Genomic DNA, 17,735 nt, shown 5'->3' on the forward strand with positions numbered 1-17,735 from the left:
TCCATCCATCCATCCATCCATCCATTATCAGTTTATTTATCCATCCATCCATCCATCCATTATCAGTTTATTTATCCATCCATCCATCCATCCATCCATCCATCCATCCATTATCAGTTTATTTATCCATCCATCCATCCATCCATCCATCCATCCATCCATCCATCCATCCATCCATCCATCCATCCATTATCAGTTTATTTATCCATCCATCCATCCATCCATCCATCCATCCATCCATCCATCCATCCATCCATCCATCCATCCATCCATCCATCCATTATCAGTTTATTTATCCATCCATCCATCCATCCATCCATCCATCCATCCATCCATCCATCCATCCATCCATCCATCCATCCATTATCAGTTTATTTATCCATCCATCCATCCATCCATCCATCCATCCATCCATCCATCCATTATCAGTTTATTTATCCATCCATCCATCCATCCATCCATCCATCCATCCATCCATCCATTATCAGTTTATTTATCCATCCATCCATCCATCCATCCATCCATCCATCCATCCATTATCAGTTTATTTATCCATCCATCCATCCATCCATCCATCCATCCATCCATCCATCCATCCATCCATTATCAGTTTATTTATCCATCCATCCATCCATCCATCCATCCATCCATCCATCCATCCATCCATCCATCCATCCATTATCAGTTTATTTATCCATCCATCCATCCATCCATCCATTATCAGTTTATTTATCCATCCATCCATCCATCCATCCATCCATCCATCCATCCATTATCAGTTTATTTATCCATCCATCCATCCATCCATCAATGCATCCATCATTCATTATCCATCCATCCATCCATCCACCCTTCTTTTCTCTCCTCCTGCTCCCAGGGTCAGAGGGGGCGGAGCAAATATATTAATTCACAAAAATACATCACCCTTTTTTTTTTAAATTTTATTAACAAATATAATATATACACAACAAATCTGTTTAGCCAGGGGGAAAGAAAATCTGTTTCCCCTGGTTAAGCAGATTTGTTATATTTATATATATTTATTAATAAAAAAGAAAAAAGTTTTTTTTAAACTTCCGGTGTGGCGGTAGGCACGTGAACACAGCATCCGGTCGAGACGCGATCACAGTTGGCGGGAGGGAGGGAGGGAAGGGGGCGTGGCTCGCACGCGCCCTCTACCGGCCCCGTACGAGGCGCGCGCCGCCGAAAGGAGAGAGCTCGCGCGCGCGCCCATTCACTGCCGCCGCGCGTGCGCGCGCGGACACGAGGTGCGGGAGAGAGGCTCGCGCACAGCGCTCGAGCCAGGGAGAGGAAGAAGAAGAAGGTGGAGGAGGAGGAGGAACAACTCCATCTCAAAGTCAGCCGGGAAAGAAGGAGGAGAACAAGAAGAAGAAGAAGAAGAAGAAGAAGAAGGAGAAGAAAAAGAAGAAGAAGAAGGAGAAGAAGAGGAGGAGGAGGAGACGCGCCGCGGTCATGGAGAAAGTTCCCCGCTGGCTTCCGGCTGCCGTCGCCCTGCTACTGCTACCCGCAAGCGGGGAAGTTTTCACAGGTGAGCCGGTGTGTGTGTGTGTGTGTGTGTGTGTGTGTGTGTGTGTGTGTGTGTGTGTGTGTGTGTGTGTGTGTGTGTGTGTGTGTGTGTGTGTGTGTGTGACGCGCAACGAGCGGTTCGGACGCGCGTCGCAACTTTTTATTTTTTTGTTTATTTTGAATGGGCTCGAGGTCCCGCGGGACCCGGATGTAAGTCCGGGTCACTCCTGTTGTTGTTGTTGATATTGTGTGTGTGTGTGTGTGTGTTCGTGTGTGTGTGTGTGTGTGTGTGTGTGTGTGTTTGTGTGTGTGTGTTTGCTTTTGCGCGTCAAACTTCACGCGTCTTTGCCGCGGAGGCGTGAAGTTGCCGTTAACCGCCCGGAAAACAGCTGATGCTTCTCATATAAATGATATTATTTATTATTGTTATTATTATTGTGATAAACTGAATAATCCAGTTTATTGAATTTATTTTTCTATCGCGCGGAGTTCATCCCGTCTTCTCACCTGCATTCCTCCGATTAATTCACACTGGATTTATAATCATTCTATTCCATCTTATTTTATTTGTTTATATTCTGAAATGCTGGATAAAAATAAGTATTAACATCGTGTGTGTGTTTGTGTTTGTGTGTTTAATCGTGGAGCTGTTTTTTTTTAACTGTGCGTGTGTGTGTGAGAGGGAGTTGCGGGAATAAATGCAAGCTGGTTAAATAGCTGTAGTTTGCAAAGGTGTGTGTGTGTGTGTGTGTGTGTGTGTGTGTGTGTGTGTGTGTGTTGGGGGGGTAAAAGTCAGGGGTCATTTCTCCTCCATCCCATTAGCCCGCGCTGTCCGATTACACATTGATCCCTACTAACAGAATCGCGCGCGCGTGTTTGTGTGACATGCTGTTGCGTTTTTACCCCCCCTCCACACACACACACACACAAACCCTCCCCCGTCAGCCTGATGGGGGCAGCATGGCACACGATTGCTTTCGTGATGGAGCGTGCATATGTGTGTGTGTGTGTGTGTGTGTATGTATGTGATTTATCAACATAAACTGAATGCTAAGCTAATAGAACCCGCCCGCACGCACGCACGCACACACAAGCTGCAAGGTGTTTCTTTTTCCTGATCGCGCGCGTCCGGACCCTCCAAGCCGGAAGTCCGAAGTGTTTCCGGCCCACTTCTCCGCGTGCGTGCGCGTGCATGCACCGCAGGTGTGTGTGTGTGTGTGTGTTGATCAGCGCCCTCCTAATTGCACAGGTGTGCGTGTAAATATGCAAATCAGAAGGAAATCGATTGGACGCCCCGGCGGGTGACGGCTGACATGCACACGCACGCACGCGCACGCACCTGCGGAGATGCGAAAGCTTGCACATGCAGTTTGCGATGACAGGTCACATGGTACTGTGAGGGCGGAAGTGGCCGGAAGTGCTTCAATCCCGCACCAAAAAGGTTTTTTTTAAAAATATTTATTTCTATTCATATATTTATTTCATTCTGTTAGGGTTGTTCATTTTTTTATCTATTTTTTTTTTTTTGTGGATGTCTTTTGCGATCATTTAATTGTCTCTTATTTATATTTATTGATACAGTCATTGTTGTGACAAAAAAAAAATCCACTCTGGGGAAATCAATAAAGTATTATTTTATCTTTAATTAATTTACTTCTTGTTTTGAGGAAACCACAAAAAAAAAAAACATCTCCAAACAGGCACCACTAATTTGATCTTTAATATATTTATATTATATTTTTATATGTGCCTTGTTCCTCTGTGCTTCCTAATATGAGATGATACTTTATTGATCACGATTCGGGGGAAATTATGGAGCCGCCGCCGCAGCACAAGGTCACGTATCAATACGATAGATAAAAACACTGAATAGGACAAAAAAAATAAAGTTATAAAAAGTGCTCCAGCAGGGGTATCTCCCGCTATACATGTGTTATTACTATTTTTCTTGTTTTATTACTATTTTTCTTGTGTTATTACTAACCACCTGATGCCAGGTGTTAAATTTTCTTTGCCGTCGTCGTGATTGAAGGATCCCCGGTCGGCTGTTTTGACCCGGCGCCTTGAACTCGCCGGCGTCGCGTTCTTTCCCGCCTCCTCCATGTTTGGCGGCTTTTTTTTATTTTTTTTTATTGTTTTTATTCCGAGGGCCGCGGTTGAGGAGGGAAGCTACTCGGCGGGGGGGATAAACGCCGTCTCATTTGAAGCCCGGTGATAATTTAAACGTTCTTCCTTTCTTTCCTCGCCGCCGCCGCCGAAGATTTAATGTAGACTCGTCCTGAAGGATGGCGGCTTCCTTTGTGGGAACCAGCGGAGAATGAAATTAAATACGCACGTGATTTTTTTATTTTCTTCTCCCCCCGTGCCGGCGAGCGCGGCGGTTTACATCCTCACGCGACTTTGCTTTTTCCGGACACTGTTTTCTTGCGACGGCGCGAAGAACCTTCTTCGGATATAGTGAGGGAAAACGGCTATTACTATGCTATTATTGTTATTACTAAGGTGTATCTGCGGGCAGAACATATAACTGACTTAGCAAAAACATTACTTTTATATGTGGTTTATTTCTTTTCACTTTTCAAACACCGGCATCTGTTTTTCTTCCATCCGTTGGAGGTCGTCCAGTGTCCTCTCCTGGTGACATCCACCTCTGTTGATGTTCTTTGCGCTACCGTTCAGAGTATCATCTGCAAAAGCTCGTAGTCCACGTAGCCTGGCGGACCCTTGACGGTCACGTACAGGACGGTCTCAGAAAATTAGAATATTGTGATAATATTGTGAAAAAAATGTCATACATTCTGGATTTATTACAAATCAGCTGAAATATTGCAAGCCTTTTATTGTCTTAATATTGCTGATAATGGCTTACATCGTAAGAAAACCTCGAAAATCCTATCTCAAAATATTAGAATATCATGAAAAAGTAATTTTTGTTTTTTTTTAATTGCTTTACAGAAGATAAAGAACTTTATCACAATACAATGATCCCTCGCTATAACGCGGTTTACTTTTCACCGTTTCACTACTTGACAGATTTGCACGGTGCGTTGTGTTCTGCATTCTGATTGGCTAAAAAAGTCACTCCGCTTCTTCTCTACCTGTGCGTCAATAACGTTGCAGTTTAATATGTACACGTACGTAAAACAGCTTGCCGAATTTACATGACGTACGTGCAAATTCTCTTGCAATTTTCGAGTTTCTCTAAAACCCATAATGTTGACAAAACTGCCCAAAAGGCAGCGGAAGATGCTATCTATCGCAGATAAAGTTAAACTTCTGGACATGCTAAGGGAAGGTAAAAGCTATGCGGCTGTAGGTATGGAATTACGGAATTAATGAATCTTCCGTTTGTTCCATAAAGAAGGAAGAAAAAACATAAGGACGACAGCAGCGATGTATAATAGAGTATTTAATTGTATGATAATTGTAAAAAAAAAATTAAAGGTTTCTACTTCACGGATTTTGCCTATCACGCGTTCTTTATGGAACGTAACCCCCGCGAAAAACAAGGGTTTACTGTATTCTAATTTTCTTTCTCGTTGAACTTTATCCACCTCCAGCTCTTTTCCTGAAACATCATACTGTCGTCTGCAAACATGATCACGTGCTGCCAATTTTTTTGACCCCTGGACAATTAAAAAAAAAAAAAGTTTTTTTTATTTGAAAAGGCATTAGCACTAGCACTCGCAACATGCACTAATATCAGATTTAAAAAAAAATTTTTTTTTTTTTTTGGGGTGAGGCGTAATGTCTCGGTTGCACCCAAGGTGAAGCGGTGGAGTTTTTACGAAGAAGGAACATTTTCAAATAAAAGTTAGAGACGGAAAGCGAGGCCTCAACCCCCCCCCCCCTGCTTCCACTTCCACTTCGCCGTCACTCATTAGCCGCTGATTTGCAAGTGATTTTTATTTACAGCGCGAAGCGCTAACGGTTTTGAAGTTGGTTCTCGAAGCGGCTGATGTGGCGATGCTACCCGAGGGGGTTTCGGGGGGAGCGGAATGATAATTGGCCTTGAGATGTGACTGCGTGAAGGATGCCGGACAAACAGAGATGCTCTAATTACGCACGGCTCCTTCTTCAAATGAAGAGGATAAAAGCTAATGAATTGCACGCAGGCTGCCGCCGCCGTCTAATGAAGAGAGTGAGAGGCAGTCCGAGTATGTGTGTGTGTGTGTGTGTGTGTGTTTAGGCGTGCTCGAACAATTCTGTGATCTCATCAACATGTGTAAAAACAGGAGGTGTGTGTGTGTGTGTGGCTCGGTGGCCGTCCGTGTTTACAGAAGTTTGCGTTGGAGGAAGGTGGCGCGGAGAGTCCAGGCGCTCAGGAGGATTTCGCTAATTAATGCTCCGAGGGTCTCGATTGTTATTAATCTGCGACGGCTGTTTAGGGTTTCCTTTTTTTTTTTTTTTTTTTTTTGGGACAGATTTGTACGCAGCTCCTTAAGGAAAAATTTTAAAGAGTTAAAAAAAAAAAAAATTTTTTTTTTAGGTCATGAAACTTAGCAAATGTTCTGTGAGATCTTTTGAAAATGAACAGTCCCTTAGGGAATTTTTTCTTTTAAATGTTATTTTCTTTTTGCAAGATGTTGTGAAAATTAATATCTTTTATATCACATTTTAATTATTTGACTGATTTGTACACAGTCCCTTAGTAGACATAGGAGTTAAAAATGTTTGAATGGTTAAAAGAAAAAAAAAATTGTGTAATTTTGATTTTGCAAGATCTCATGAAAATGTATCCTTTTTTTTAAATCACATAATCACATAATTATTTGACAGATTGGTGTACAGACCCTTAGTGGACATAGGAATTAAAGTTTTCTTTTGAAAAAAAAAAAGATTTTTTGAAAGTTTTTTTTATTTTATTTTAAGATCACAAGAAAATTAATCTTTTTTTAAAATCACATTTTAATTATTTGGCAGATTTTTTAAGCAGCCCCATTTGGCTTAAAATCTGTTGAATGGTTAAAAAAAAATATACTTTTTAGATTTTTTTTTAATTTTGCATCTTGCTAAAATTAATCTTTTTCAATCACATTTAAAAAAATGGGGGTAAAAAATTTTGAATGGTTAAAGAAATTTCATTTTCACCAGATCTCGCAAAACCTCGTGTGAATTTTTTACTTTTTGACACATTTGTACAGAGGCCCTTGCAGGACATGGGAAGTAAAATCTGTTGAAGGGTTAAAAAAAGAAAAAAGATTAATTTTTATAAGCTTATCACAGAAGTGAGAGGTTTTTTTTTTTTTTTGTTAATTTAATTTTTGACAGATTTTTTCTTAGGTGGGAGAGGGGAGAACTTTTTTAAGGGTTATAAAAAGATATTCTCACACTTTTGCAAGATGTCATGACAATTATTTTTAGCTTAGCATCAGTCGCTTTGTTTCCCTTGGACTGGAGATTGTACCCAATGTGGTATTATTAGCAGACTGTACTGAGACAAAGCTAACGCTAGCGGAAAGTACGTCATCAACCTAGCATACATTAGGAAAACAATAGGAGGTTAAATATGTGTTAGGAAATACGATTTTCTTAAAGAAATAAAGTAGAACCTGGGATTCCTGCTCTTACGAACAGAGTTTTGAATGAAGCTGCAAACACACAAACAAACTAGCTTACCACTTTTCTCATGTCGTAGACGTTCGTGCGTGAGTTTATTTGCGTCGTCCATCGTTTCGTTCTGCTGTTATGATTATTTTTCAGTAAGCTAGTCCTCATTATGGCTCCCAAAATGTTAAAGGTGCTTAGAAGAAGGAGAAAAGTGATTGCTAGTTTGGATAAATGAACGCCAGCTAGCTGGAGATAGCATTAGCGAGGGTCTCATAGGCGAGAAGGCTTTAGTTTTGCTGTTTTAGATTAAATTTTATTACATTCAACTTTAACAAAATGCAGTTAGCATCTAATCAGAAGTGCATATGTGCAGAATGTGCAGTATTTGCAGAATAAATGCTTTTTTTTTTTTTACAGCTATTACAAGTAAAGGTGGATATTTACTGAAGGAAAGTGCTGGAAGGAAGTGAAAACAGCAGAAACACAGTAATAATTAAGGTTATCTTTAATTCCTGTACACAAATAAACCCATTAAAAAAGTGCAGGATGTATTTGAGGGGTGGAAAACAGATTCAAGAGATTTTTTTTTTCATATTATACCAACACATTCTCATATGAGATGAACAGAAAAGCACTTTTTTTTTTTTTTTTTTTTTTTTTTTTTTGCCAGTTGACATTTCATTCCTTTTTGAAACTCTGCAGCTTGTTTCAACCAACAAATATCAATAACCGCGTGACCGCCGGCACGGAGGAAGAGTAGGATGACGAGGGAAGGCCTCCCTCTTCCACCTTGTCTCCTGTTATTTATTATTATTTATTAGTCTTCTGTCACGGCGCTGCAGCGGGCAGGTGTAATCCCCCCCCCGCTTCCACCCCCAATCCGGGGCCTTCCTGAGTGTAACCGGGGGCAAAATTCTCCATTACTGTCAGCCGGCGTGCGTCGCCGTCACATTAGCGCACGTCACATTAGTGCACGTCACGCGGTCATTAATGCATTAGGCGGCGCGTGGAGCTCCGTTTGCCCCCCCCCCCTCCACCGCTAAAAGCCGCCCGGGCCCCAACCTATTGACCGCTTAACTGTTCAATAACGAAGCCATCCCTCAGCAATAACGGCTGTGTGTGTGTGTGTGTGTGTGTGTGTGTCATATTGCACAAATCCAGTTTATGACGCTATTTACGCCAAACACTTGGCTGATTGGGCCGATATGGTGTGTGTCGTATTACGTGATGCGATGTTGCTTTGTTATTGTGTAATAACAATAGTAATAACATACATTATAAAGTGTCTCTCTTTATTCACTTTTAAAATTCATTGAGTTTTATGTGTTTTGAAAGTAGAGGATAAATTGCGACGTCTGGTTTTTCGGGATTTTCATCAGAACTGTTAGAATGCTATGTTATATTGTTGAAATATAACATGAAATATTATATTGTTGCTTTGTTATTGTGTAATAACAATAGTAATAACATACATTATAAAGTGTCTCCCTTTATTCACTTTTAAAATTCATTGAGTTTTATTTGTTTTGAAAGTAGAGGATAAATTGCGACGTCTGGTTTTTCGGGATTTTCATCAGAACTGTTAGAATGCTATGTTATATTGTTGAAATATAACATGAAATATTATATTGTTGCTTTGTTATTGTGTAATAACAATAGTAATAACATACATGCATTTATAAAGTGTCCCCCTTTATTCACTTTTAAAAGGAAGATTTATGACCCTGTTATAACGGTTCTTAATTTAGTCCTACCTGAAATATTGATTTCTTAGTTCATTTGTTTTGAAAGTAGAGGATAAATTGCGACGTCTGGTTTTTCGGGATTTTCACCAGAACTGTTAGAATGCCGTGCTATATTGTTGAAAGTCTTCATTTAGCCAGAATAAGAGGAGCGATAAATAGTTCATGTATTTTGGAAGATAAAACAGTGAGAATGTCCTATTCCATCAGCCGTGTTTTGTTAACGCGTAATAACACGGCTCTACCTCTTAATTTATTTTTAAAAAAGAAAGGCGCTTAATAGTTCATGTGTTGCAGCGCAGAGGATAAAACCGATGTCTGGTTTGGTGTTTTCTCAGTAAACCGCGCCAATGTCAAACATCATACGGCGTTGCTTATTAACATGTAATAACAGCAGTTATAACAAGTGTGCCATCAAAAGATCATATAATTACATAATTATAACCTAATCATTAACACATATTTTTTTTTTGTAAACAGTTTTACAACACTGGTATTTTTTAGAATAAATTCTCATACCCGTGTATCGCAAAAACTCCTTTATTATTATTTTTTTTATTTAAAAAAAAAGATAGTTTAATGGTAACATTTTGTTATGCGGTGTCACGTGAGCTGGCGTCGCAGTTGGTGTTTTTTTTCGAAAGGAGGACGCAGAACGATGGCAACAACAACAACAATAATAACAACAACAACAACCAGGAAAAGGCGGCGCTCTGCTCGCCGCCGCCGCCGCCCCTGTAATCACAGTTAGCCACGCCGAAGAAAATGACAGGGTGCCGGAGTTGTCAGAAACGTGGGCGCAACCCGGCAGGACGGGGCGGATGCTAAGTATTTTTATTTTTTTTTTGTTGTAATAATGCACATCTGAATAGACGCTACATTAGAACCCCTGACATGGTAATGATAGCGCGCCGCCAAGCTAACGCTTTTAATACCCCCCATTTTTTTTTTTTTTTTTTTTTTTTTTTTTTTTAATCAAATGTCAAATTAGATTTTAGCTGATAGGTTTTGTTGCTGGCTTAAAATCCAAAGATGGCACATGTAGCATATTTCGATGATTTGATTTACAGAAATCCCTCGTTTGTTGAGATAAACAAAAATCCGCGAATTAGTGGCCCAATTTTATTTTATTATTTTGATACATTTTAAAGCTTTATGTACCCCAAAACTCTTAAATGAGTAGCAGTCGCACGTCAATGTGGGGGATGGTGCTACGGTCATTGAGCCAATCAGAGCCCAGGATACGGAACGCCACGCTCTGGTTGATCGCCACCCTCAAAAAGGCTTTTACCCCCCCCAAAAATTAAAATAATAATATAAAAATACATTTATACTGCAAAAACCCATGGTATAGTGAGAATCTGCGATATGAATTTGTATCACTGAATAAAAATCTGAATTTTTTTAAATTGTAAAAAAAAACAAAAAAAAAACTGTAGAGCGGATTAAAAATCCAAATTTTTAAATGTTTAATTTTGTTATGAAAAAAAAAATCTTAAATTGTATCGTAGATTTAAAAATCCAGATATTTAAAATTGTAAATTTATTAATAAAGATGATAGAATAGTATTGCATATTACAAATCTGTTTTTTTTTTTTTTTTTTATTTAAATGCATGCGTAAAACATGACAGGATTGAACCCTTCTACATTTTGGTAGTCGCTAAAAATAGAGCAATTACATTATTGTCAGAAAACCTGGCTCTTCTGTTGGGACTCATTCATTGAAATAAAATAAAAAAAAAAATCTGGATTTTTTTGATTTTATTTTTTAATTCTTTAGAATCTGGATCGATTTTTTTTCAAAATCAATTTCATATTGCAGATTTTTCACTTTAACACCGATTTTTTTTTTTGCAATTTTACATCACAGATTTCAAATAAGTGAGTCTGCGAAAGGTGAGGGATTGCAGTTGCAGTTTAGGCCGTTCATCTTCTCATTTGTCCTTCCAAGCCTCCAGAGTGCTTCCTGGGTCGAATCCAGGATCTTAACCGGACATCAGTCCTGCGAACCCGCCAAAATAAAAGCTTTCTTTGTCATTATAAAGTCATTCCATGCTCAAGATAGCCTACAAAACATCCCCCATATGCCGACGATCGCTTCGTATCCAAGGACGTCGGATACCTCGCCGCACTGTGGCGCCAGATCCGGAACAGGAACGCCTTCCTCACCCTTCGCCATCTCCACGAGGGTTCTAACCACCCTCTTTCATCTCCGCTCGCTTCCTTTGGACCCCCTGTTGAGGGACCCAAAAAAAAAATGCTAACCACCGCTGTCTTGTTGACAATACCCTCAGGGAAGAGCAATGTTAAATCCATATTTTACATCCTGGAACGCGGCGTTGAGCACCACCCACTCCTGAAGCCGTGGTTCGATTTAACCCCCCCCCCCCGCCACCCCGCCACCCCCGCCACCCTCAACGCCGCCGCCGTCCTTCTAAGTCTCCAGAGTGCGTCCCGGGGATAACCGAGGATTTCCCTTTTGCCATTCCGGGCTCTTAATGGGGCATTAGTCGTAATAGGATCCCAGCTGATGGTAGGCAGGGAGGGGAAGTTCACGCCGCAAAACAGCGGCAAACCAAAGGAAGTGAACCGTGGGCAAAGACGTCTGTGTTTTTCCTCATATGCATATATAAAATCACTTTTTTGATTTCCGATTCCTTCTGCTCGTCACGACGACATGTTGTAACACGTCGCTGAGCACACGATCGCCTTCACGCTGCATCTTCACGGCGGATTTCAGGAGCTGTGAAAGAACGCCGGCGTCCTGCCCGCCGTCTGTCACCCGTATTGTCACTGAGGTGTTTTTTTTTTTTTTTTTTTTTTGGGAAAATAAATAAAAGTTGCGTGAGGAATTTGGCCTGTCAATGACAGGGTGAAGAGTTGTATGTCTATGAAGTTGGAACATGAGGGGCAGGAGTTGTATGCTTCTATATGATGGGGGTATAAAAGGGTGAATGGTTGCATTTCTTTATCGGTGGATGTTCCAGGGTGAAAGGCGAATGAATGAATGACCTATCCTGCCGTTGGGTAGTTAAAACCCAGACTTCGCTGAGGCGGCACCTCGGTGTGCCGATTCACTCCAAAATGTTGTCCGTAAACCGAAAAGTTCCAGAGAACAAAACAAAATAAAAGCATTCTTCAACATTTTTAAGTCGTTCTCTGCTCGGAAAAGCCTCCCGCACCTTTCCCTACCATCTCTTTCTCTTTAGCCCTCCACCAGCTTCCTTTGGACCCACGTTGACCCTAAAAAAGAATCAAAAAACAAAAAAAATGTGCAAATGCGTCTCCCAGCTTCCCAGCTAGCGGTTAGCTAACTGTTAACAGTTTCCAGCAGGGCTAGTACTTTCCGACCGTGTTTAACATGTCCAGATAGTATTTGATTTATTGTCGATCGAAAGCTGTTTGCATTCGCGCAACAATTTCGACGACATGGGGTTTATGTCTTCTCCCTCTCTGTGATTAATAGAGGGGTAATTCCAATTAATAGCCGCTTTCACTGGTGACCGGTTTTTGTGTCGTTCCCTTTATTGTCACGGGCGACAAAAGCGTCGCGCCCGTGACTCGGGGTTTTGCGATCGCGCCGCGGATTTCCTCCCCTCTGTCGTACCATTCCGGCTCCCGCTCTGTAATTACCCGAACAAAAGATGCTCAAGTGCTGTCAGATCATTGCCGTCCGAAAGCGCGTGGGTGCCGACGCGCCAAGACGCGCTCCCGCGTGTGTGTGTGTGTGTGTGTGTGTGTGTGTGTGGCCACTTCGGATGAGTGTGCTCCTGGATGTGTGTGGAGTGTAACCTCGGAGAAGACCCTCCTCAGGCTTATTATCAGCGCGGTGACAGCAGGCGGCAGGCAGCGCCGTCCACGCCTCCGTGAAACCGAGGCCACGGCTAATTGGTGACACGGCGGCGTGCGGAAATGAGAGAGGCGGCGAGCGGACCGACGGCGCCGGGGCTCGCCCTCTCGACGGCGAATTAAACAGCCGCGGCAGCGCGCGGAGGCGAAGGAACACCTGCGCTTCTTTTAATCAGAAATCCTGTAAATGCTAACGACCCCCCGCCGGTCGTCCAAAGATCGGGACGATTAACAATGTGGACTTTCCCCCTTTTCCGAGTCGACCGGCGACATCGGCGTCTTTGTCTGAGGGTTGTTTCCCAAACATGTGGCTAATAATGACCACGCGTTCAAGGGTGGATCGCTCTGCGCCATATTGCTAGCAAACGCTATACAGATGGCTAGCAATGGACGGGTTTTTTTGTTTTACTGCTTTAAAGCTGTCGCTTATTCATGTGCCTACAATTGTTTTTTTCTCTCAGCTAAATGGAGGCTAACCAGAAGTTAGCCTCTCCATGGCATGCGCACATTGCGGTCCAGAGCGGTGCTGGTGCCGTGCATGGATGGCGTTCATTGACATCACTTTCGGGGAGGGGGGTGGAATGAACCGAGCGATGTAGCTTTGGGCTGAATTCTTCTCGAAATAGTTTTAGCATTTGTAAGCTAATGGTGGCGATAAGGTGTGGATGTAGCTCAGATCGGAAAGGCCGATTCCCGGCAAGTCTGAGTCCTCGGCAGGTTGCCGAACCTCCAGTTGCCCCCAAAGGCCTGGTGGGGAACGAGTTAGCGCGGTGTAGCACTTTATAAGCGGAGAGCATCTGACCCTGTAAGCTAGTCAGAGGTGCCGGCTGTGGCCGGCTGCGACTAGCGCTCGGGCTAACCGAGCTCCGGAGCGACCTCTCCTCTGCGGTGGACTAACAGACTTGAGAAAAAGGCCTGGTGGGGAACGAGTTAGCGCGGTGTAGCACTTTATAAGCGGAGAGCATCTGACCCTGTAAGCTAGTCAGAGGTGCCTGAGGTGGCCGGCTGCGACTAGCGCTCGGGCTAACCGAGCTCCGGAGCGACCTCTCCTCAGCGGTGGACTAACAGACTTGAGAAAAAGCCCGCGGCGTCTCTCTACCGCGTTATGTTCGAGTACGGCGAGTGTGACTCGCCACCTGCTACATGCCTCCGACCAATTATTTCCCGGTTTCAGATTTCTCCGCCTTCCAGAGGCAAACTAATTTGGACTTTCTCTTCACCTGCCTCTTAAGGCGCAGCGTGGCAAAGCGATTACCTCCCCCCGGCTCCAGGGCAGATTAATCCCCGGTCTAAAAGGTGTTGGAAATCCCCCTCCCGGCCACCCGTCCGTCCGTCCGTCGCCTTGTCTTCGCTTCACATCCGAGACGAAGCTTGTTTGCCCCCCCCGCCCCCCGGCTTAGGGGGGGCTTGACAAACATCACAACAAATCAGATCTCCTCCCGCGTGGCTTCCCCTCCTCCTGACCGGGTGCGACGCATCCGCCGGCGATCCGGCTGTCCTCGACGGCGGCGCGAGGAGATCAAAGAAGGCGACGCATTAGCATAAAAGATTATGTATGAGTGGTAATTACAGCCCCGCCTTTCGCCGCCGCAACCGCAGATATTTTCCTTCTTTTCCGGATGAAACGAAAAGGTGCGGCGGAGACAAGCCAGGTCGGCGCCGCACCGTCAAATTTTTTAATTGAGGAAATCCCCAGAAGGTCGCCCGGCTTTTCTTGCCTTCAGTGCTCCGTGGTGATACATCGGGATTAGTCCCATTCATTTTTCTTTTTTTTTTTGGCCTTTAATACCCCCCCCGCCCCCCAACTGAGATTATTTCAGGTTCTCCTCCTGCGTGGCCGTCCTTTCCAATTTGACGGGCCTTAGGCTTTGCCGAGAAGTACAGAGAAGGCCAGAGGGAGCATTTGGTAGACCTACTGCGGTGCCAAGAGAGGAGCTCTGGTATTGTAGGAGGAAGTCTGGAGTGGCAGAGGAGTATGTTAGACTGGTGCAGGACATGTATGCTCGCTGTGAGACAGTGGTGAGGTGTGTTGTAGGGGTAACAGAGAAGTTCAAGGTGGAGGTGGGACTCTATCAGGGATCAGCTCTGAGCCCCTTCTTGTTTGCAGTGGTGAATCCCCATGGACCATGATGTTTGCAGATCACATTGTGATCTGTAGAGAGAGAAGAGAGAGGTGGAGGTATGCTCTGGAAAGGAGAGGAATGAAGGTTAGTTGGAGCAAGAAGACTCAAGACGACATGAGAGGAACCCGGGTGGAACGGTTAGGCTACATGGAGTGGAGATCAAGTAGTTGGAGGATTTCAGGTACTTGGGATCAACGGTCCAGATCAGCAAAGAGTGTGGAAAAGAGGCGAAGAGACAGGATCAAGCAGGTTGGAATGGGTGGAGAAAAGTGTCAGGGGTACGAAGAGACAGAAGACTATCAGCCAGAAGGAAAGGAAAAGTGTACAAGACAGTGGTGAGACCAGCGATGATGTTTGGACTAGAAACTGTTACAATGACCAAAAGACAGCAGGCAGAACTAGAGGTTGCAGAGATGAAGATGTTGAGGTTCTCTTTGGGAGTGACCAGGATGGAGAGGATCAGGAATGAGTCCATTGAGGGACAAGATGATTTGGAGAGAAGGTAGGAGATGGTTGGTTCATGTACAGAGGAGGGATAGTGAATATCTTGCTAGACGGATGCTGGAATTGGAGGTCTAGAGAAAGACCAAAGAAGATTTTTGGACGTAGTGAGTTGTTGGTGTGAGAGAGGAGGATCTAGAGAATAGGGTTAGATGGAGAAGGTTCACTGTGGCAACAAGTATCTGGAATTTTTTTTGGTACAAATTCAGTCATAATTTTGGGGAGGTGGGAGTGCACCTGAAGCGCTTCTAAAATGGCTACTGTTTTTTTTTTTTTTTGAGTTGTTAAACTGGACGCCCTACGATTGCTTATCACCCGAGAGCGGCGGTGGAGCGGCGGCGAGGCGGCGAGGCTTATCATCCCGTGGGAGGTGCTGACATTTGCTCACGTTTGGGATTTTCGCTATCGCCCCTCGTCCCAGATCCCATCGCCGTCGCTAAGTCGACATGGCGCCCGGTGAGATTTGAGCTAAAAAGAAAAGCGACGGGCCGGCTTTCGGACCGAACGGTGGAATTTGCACCGCCGGCTCTCCACAATGGACCCCCCCATGCTTAATTAACGTTCTGCCCGAGTTGCTCCCAATTCCGCCGATCCCCAATTCCAGCGGGGACGCTCTCCAACCCCCCTCTTTCTCAAAACGCGATTTCAATTTGTCCGGGGAACATATTTAATGTGTCTGAGTTAGCCGTCTGACGGTGTGAAAAGGCCTTCGGGCGGACCGCGGAACGCAAGACCTCCGAATGCAGATGTTAAACCCGCTGTTTCCAAATGCTAAATGCTACAATGCTAACTGGTATCTCACTGAGATGATGTGAGCCTTCATGGTCCCATGCGGTCGCAAGACATACAAGGACAATATAGTGACAAGCGAGCTGAAAAAGCTAAAAATAGAGAAATTAAATACTCTGAAGTCTCCATATTTACCAATTAACCTCTTCTCGTTAGCTTCTAGCCTAGCAGAAGCTATTCATTCATTCATTTTGCATCTACGCCGCCCGTCCTGCTCTCATTGGGCGAGAGGCGCACGCCAACCATTCATTGGCTCATTTGTACACCATCTAGTCACATGACCATTCACACTTTATATAGAAACATACAACCGTCCATCCACGTGTCCTAAACATCCGGACGAAAAGTAGTGCTTCTGGTTTAGCCGCCGCCGAAATCTTCACTTTTCAAGCAGCGGCTGTATTTCATTCATTCATCCATTCGTTCCCGTCCGACTCGATTCAATCCGTAATTAGGAAAAAAACAAAAGCTTCAGGTGTTGATTGCTAATTTAGCGAGTGCTACTCCGACTCGTAGCATTTGGCGAACATCTGTGTGACTGCGCGGGAAAGATAGGAATTAAGTACAAATGTACTAATCCCAAATTTTTGGTGGAGGCTTGCGGGGGGTAAAAACATCTCCGCTCATTGTTCCCCTCGTGTTCCCGTCGAGCCGGCGCCGCCTCCGGCGAAAACCCGCGTCCGGCGCCGAGACGGACACCTCGGTGTCAGGCCGCTTCCCGGAGACGTCGCTGCGGCGAATTGACATTTAGTCCGGAATCATCGCCTTTTTTTTTTTTCTCTTCCTCGCCGCTGTCGGCATGAGGCGGCGGCGGCGGGGGAAGCGATAGCGGAGGGGAAGGGAAGGGAGGCTTATCTCGGGCACAAGCAGAACCTGTAGCTTCTTTGGGTCGTCCTTCCCTTTTCTTATTTTCTTGCGGTAAGCCGGAGTTGGGCTGATGAGCTCCCCGCGGTCGGACCAGGTGCTCCTTTTTTTTTTTTTTTTTTTTGGGCGTGGGGGGAAGGGGGTACCCTAGCGGGAGGGAGGATTGACACGGTAGCTCCCGCCCGCCGCCGCCGCCGCCGCCAGCGTGACCACGCGGCTTAATCCTCTCTCTCGGCGAGGGCAGAGCGCAGAAGCGCTAGCTCCCCTCCTCTCCCGATCCTCTGTCAAAACAAGGGGGTTTTGTCAGCCGCGAGGGCTGTCGCATCCCTCTCAGCCGCTGCCAACGGAAGCGCTATTACCGCCTGCCAATGCCTCTGGAACTCCCCCCTTCAAAAAAAAAAACCCACCAACCCAATATGCATATTATTCTAATACCAGCCGTCAGTGCTTGGAATTACTCGGCATGATACCGTAGTGAATGTGGTGCCTTGTAGGTTTACATAAAGCTGTTTTGCCACGTCAATGAATAATTCATGGGCGCCCATCGGCAAGGAATCAACCGGCCAACAACGCGGAGAATTAGCTCGCAATTAGTGTTTGCTCACGGGCAGGGTATGCTTCGCTCTCGGTGCCGATGCCAAAGCGGAATACGGTACGAACGCGCGGGGCGTCCCGTCGACCCTTCCGACCTTGGGGATCGCAAATGTCCGAGAGGCCGCCGGATGAATCGGACGGCCTCTCGCGGCGGATTCATTCATATCCGCGACTCGTGATGGACTCTTGTCGGC

General features: G+C 44.6%; 1 protein-coding gene across 7 annotated transcripts in view; it reads left to right on the forward strand.

Annotated features, from left to right (window-relative positions):
* The first annotated feature begins 1,280 nt into the window (after positions 1–1,280).
* The window catches only part of LOC147230110 (receptor-type tyrosine-protein phosphatase mu), a 186,283-nt gene continuing 169,828 nt past the window's right edge, over positions 1,281–17,735 (forward strand). For all 7 annotated transcript variants that reach the window (XM_086153265.1, XM_086153268.1, XM_086153266.1 and 4 more), the window contains exon 1: positions 1,281–1,549. In XM_086153265.1, the coding sequence (XP_086009391.1) occupies positions 1,474–1,549 (76 nt within the window). In that variant the 5' untranslated portion in view covers positions 1,281–1,473. The remainder of the gene's footprint in view (positions 1,550–17,735) is intronic.

The sequence above is a fragment of the Fistularia commersonii genome, chromosome 10 (genome assembly GCF_037954325.1).
Source record: "Fistularia commersonii isolate RoL2024-O1a breed Wild chromosome 10, RoL_Fcom_v1.0, whole genome shotgun sequence".
Taxonomy (NCBI): Eukaryota; Metazoa; Chordata; class Actinopteri; order Syngnathiformes; family Fistulariidae; genus Fistularia; species Fistularia commersonii.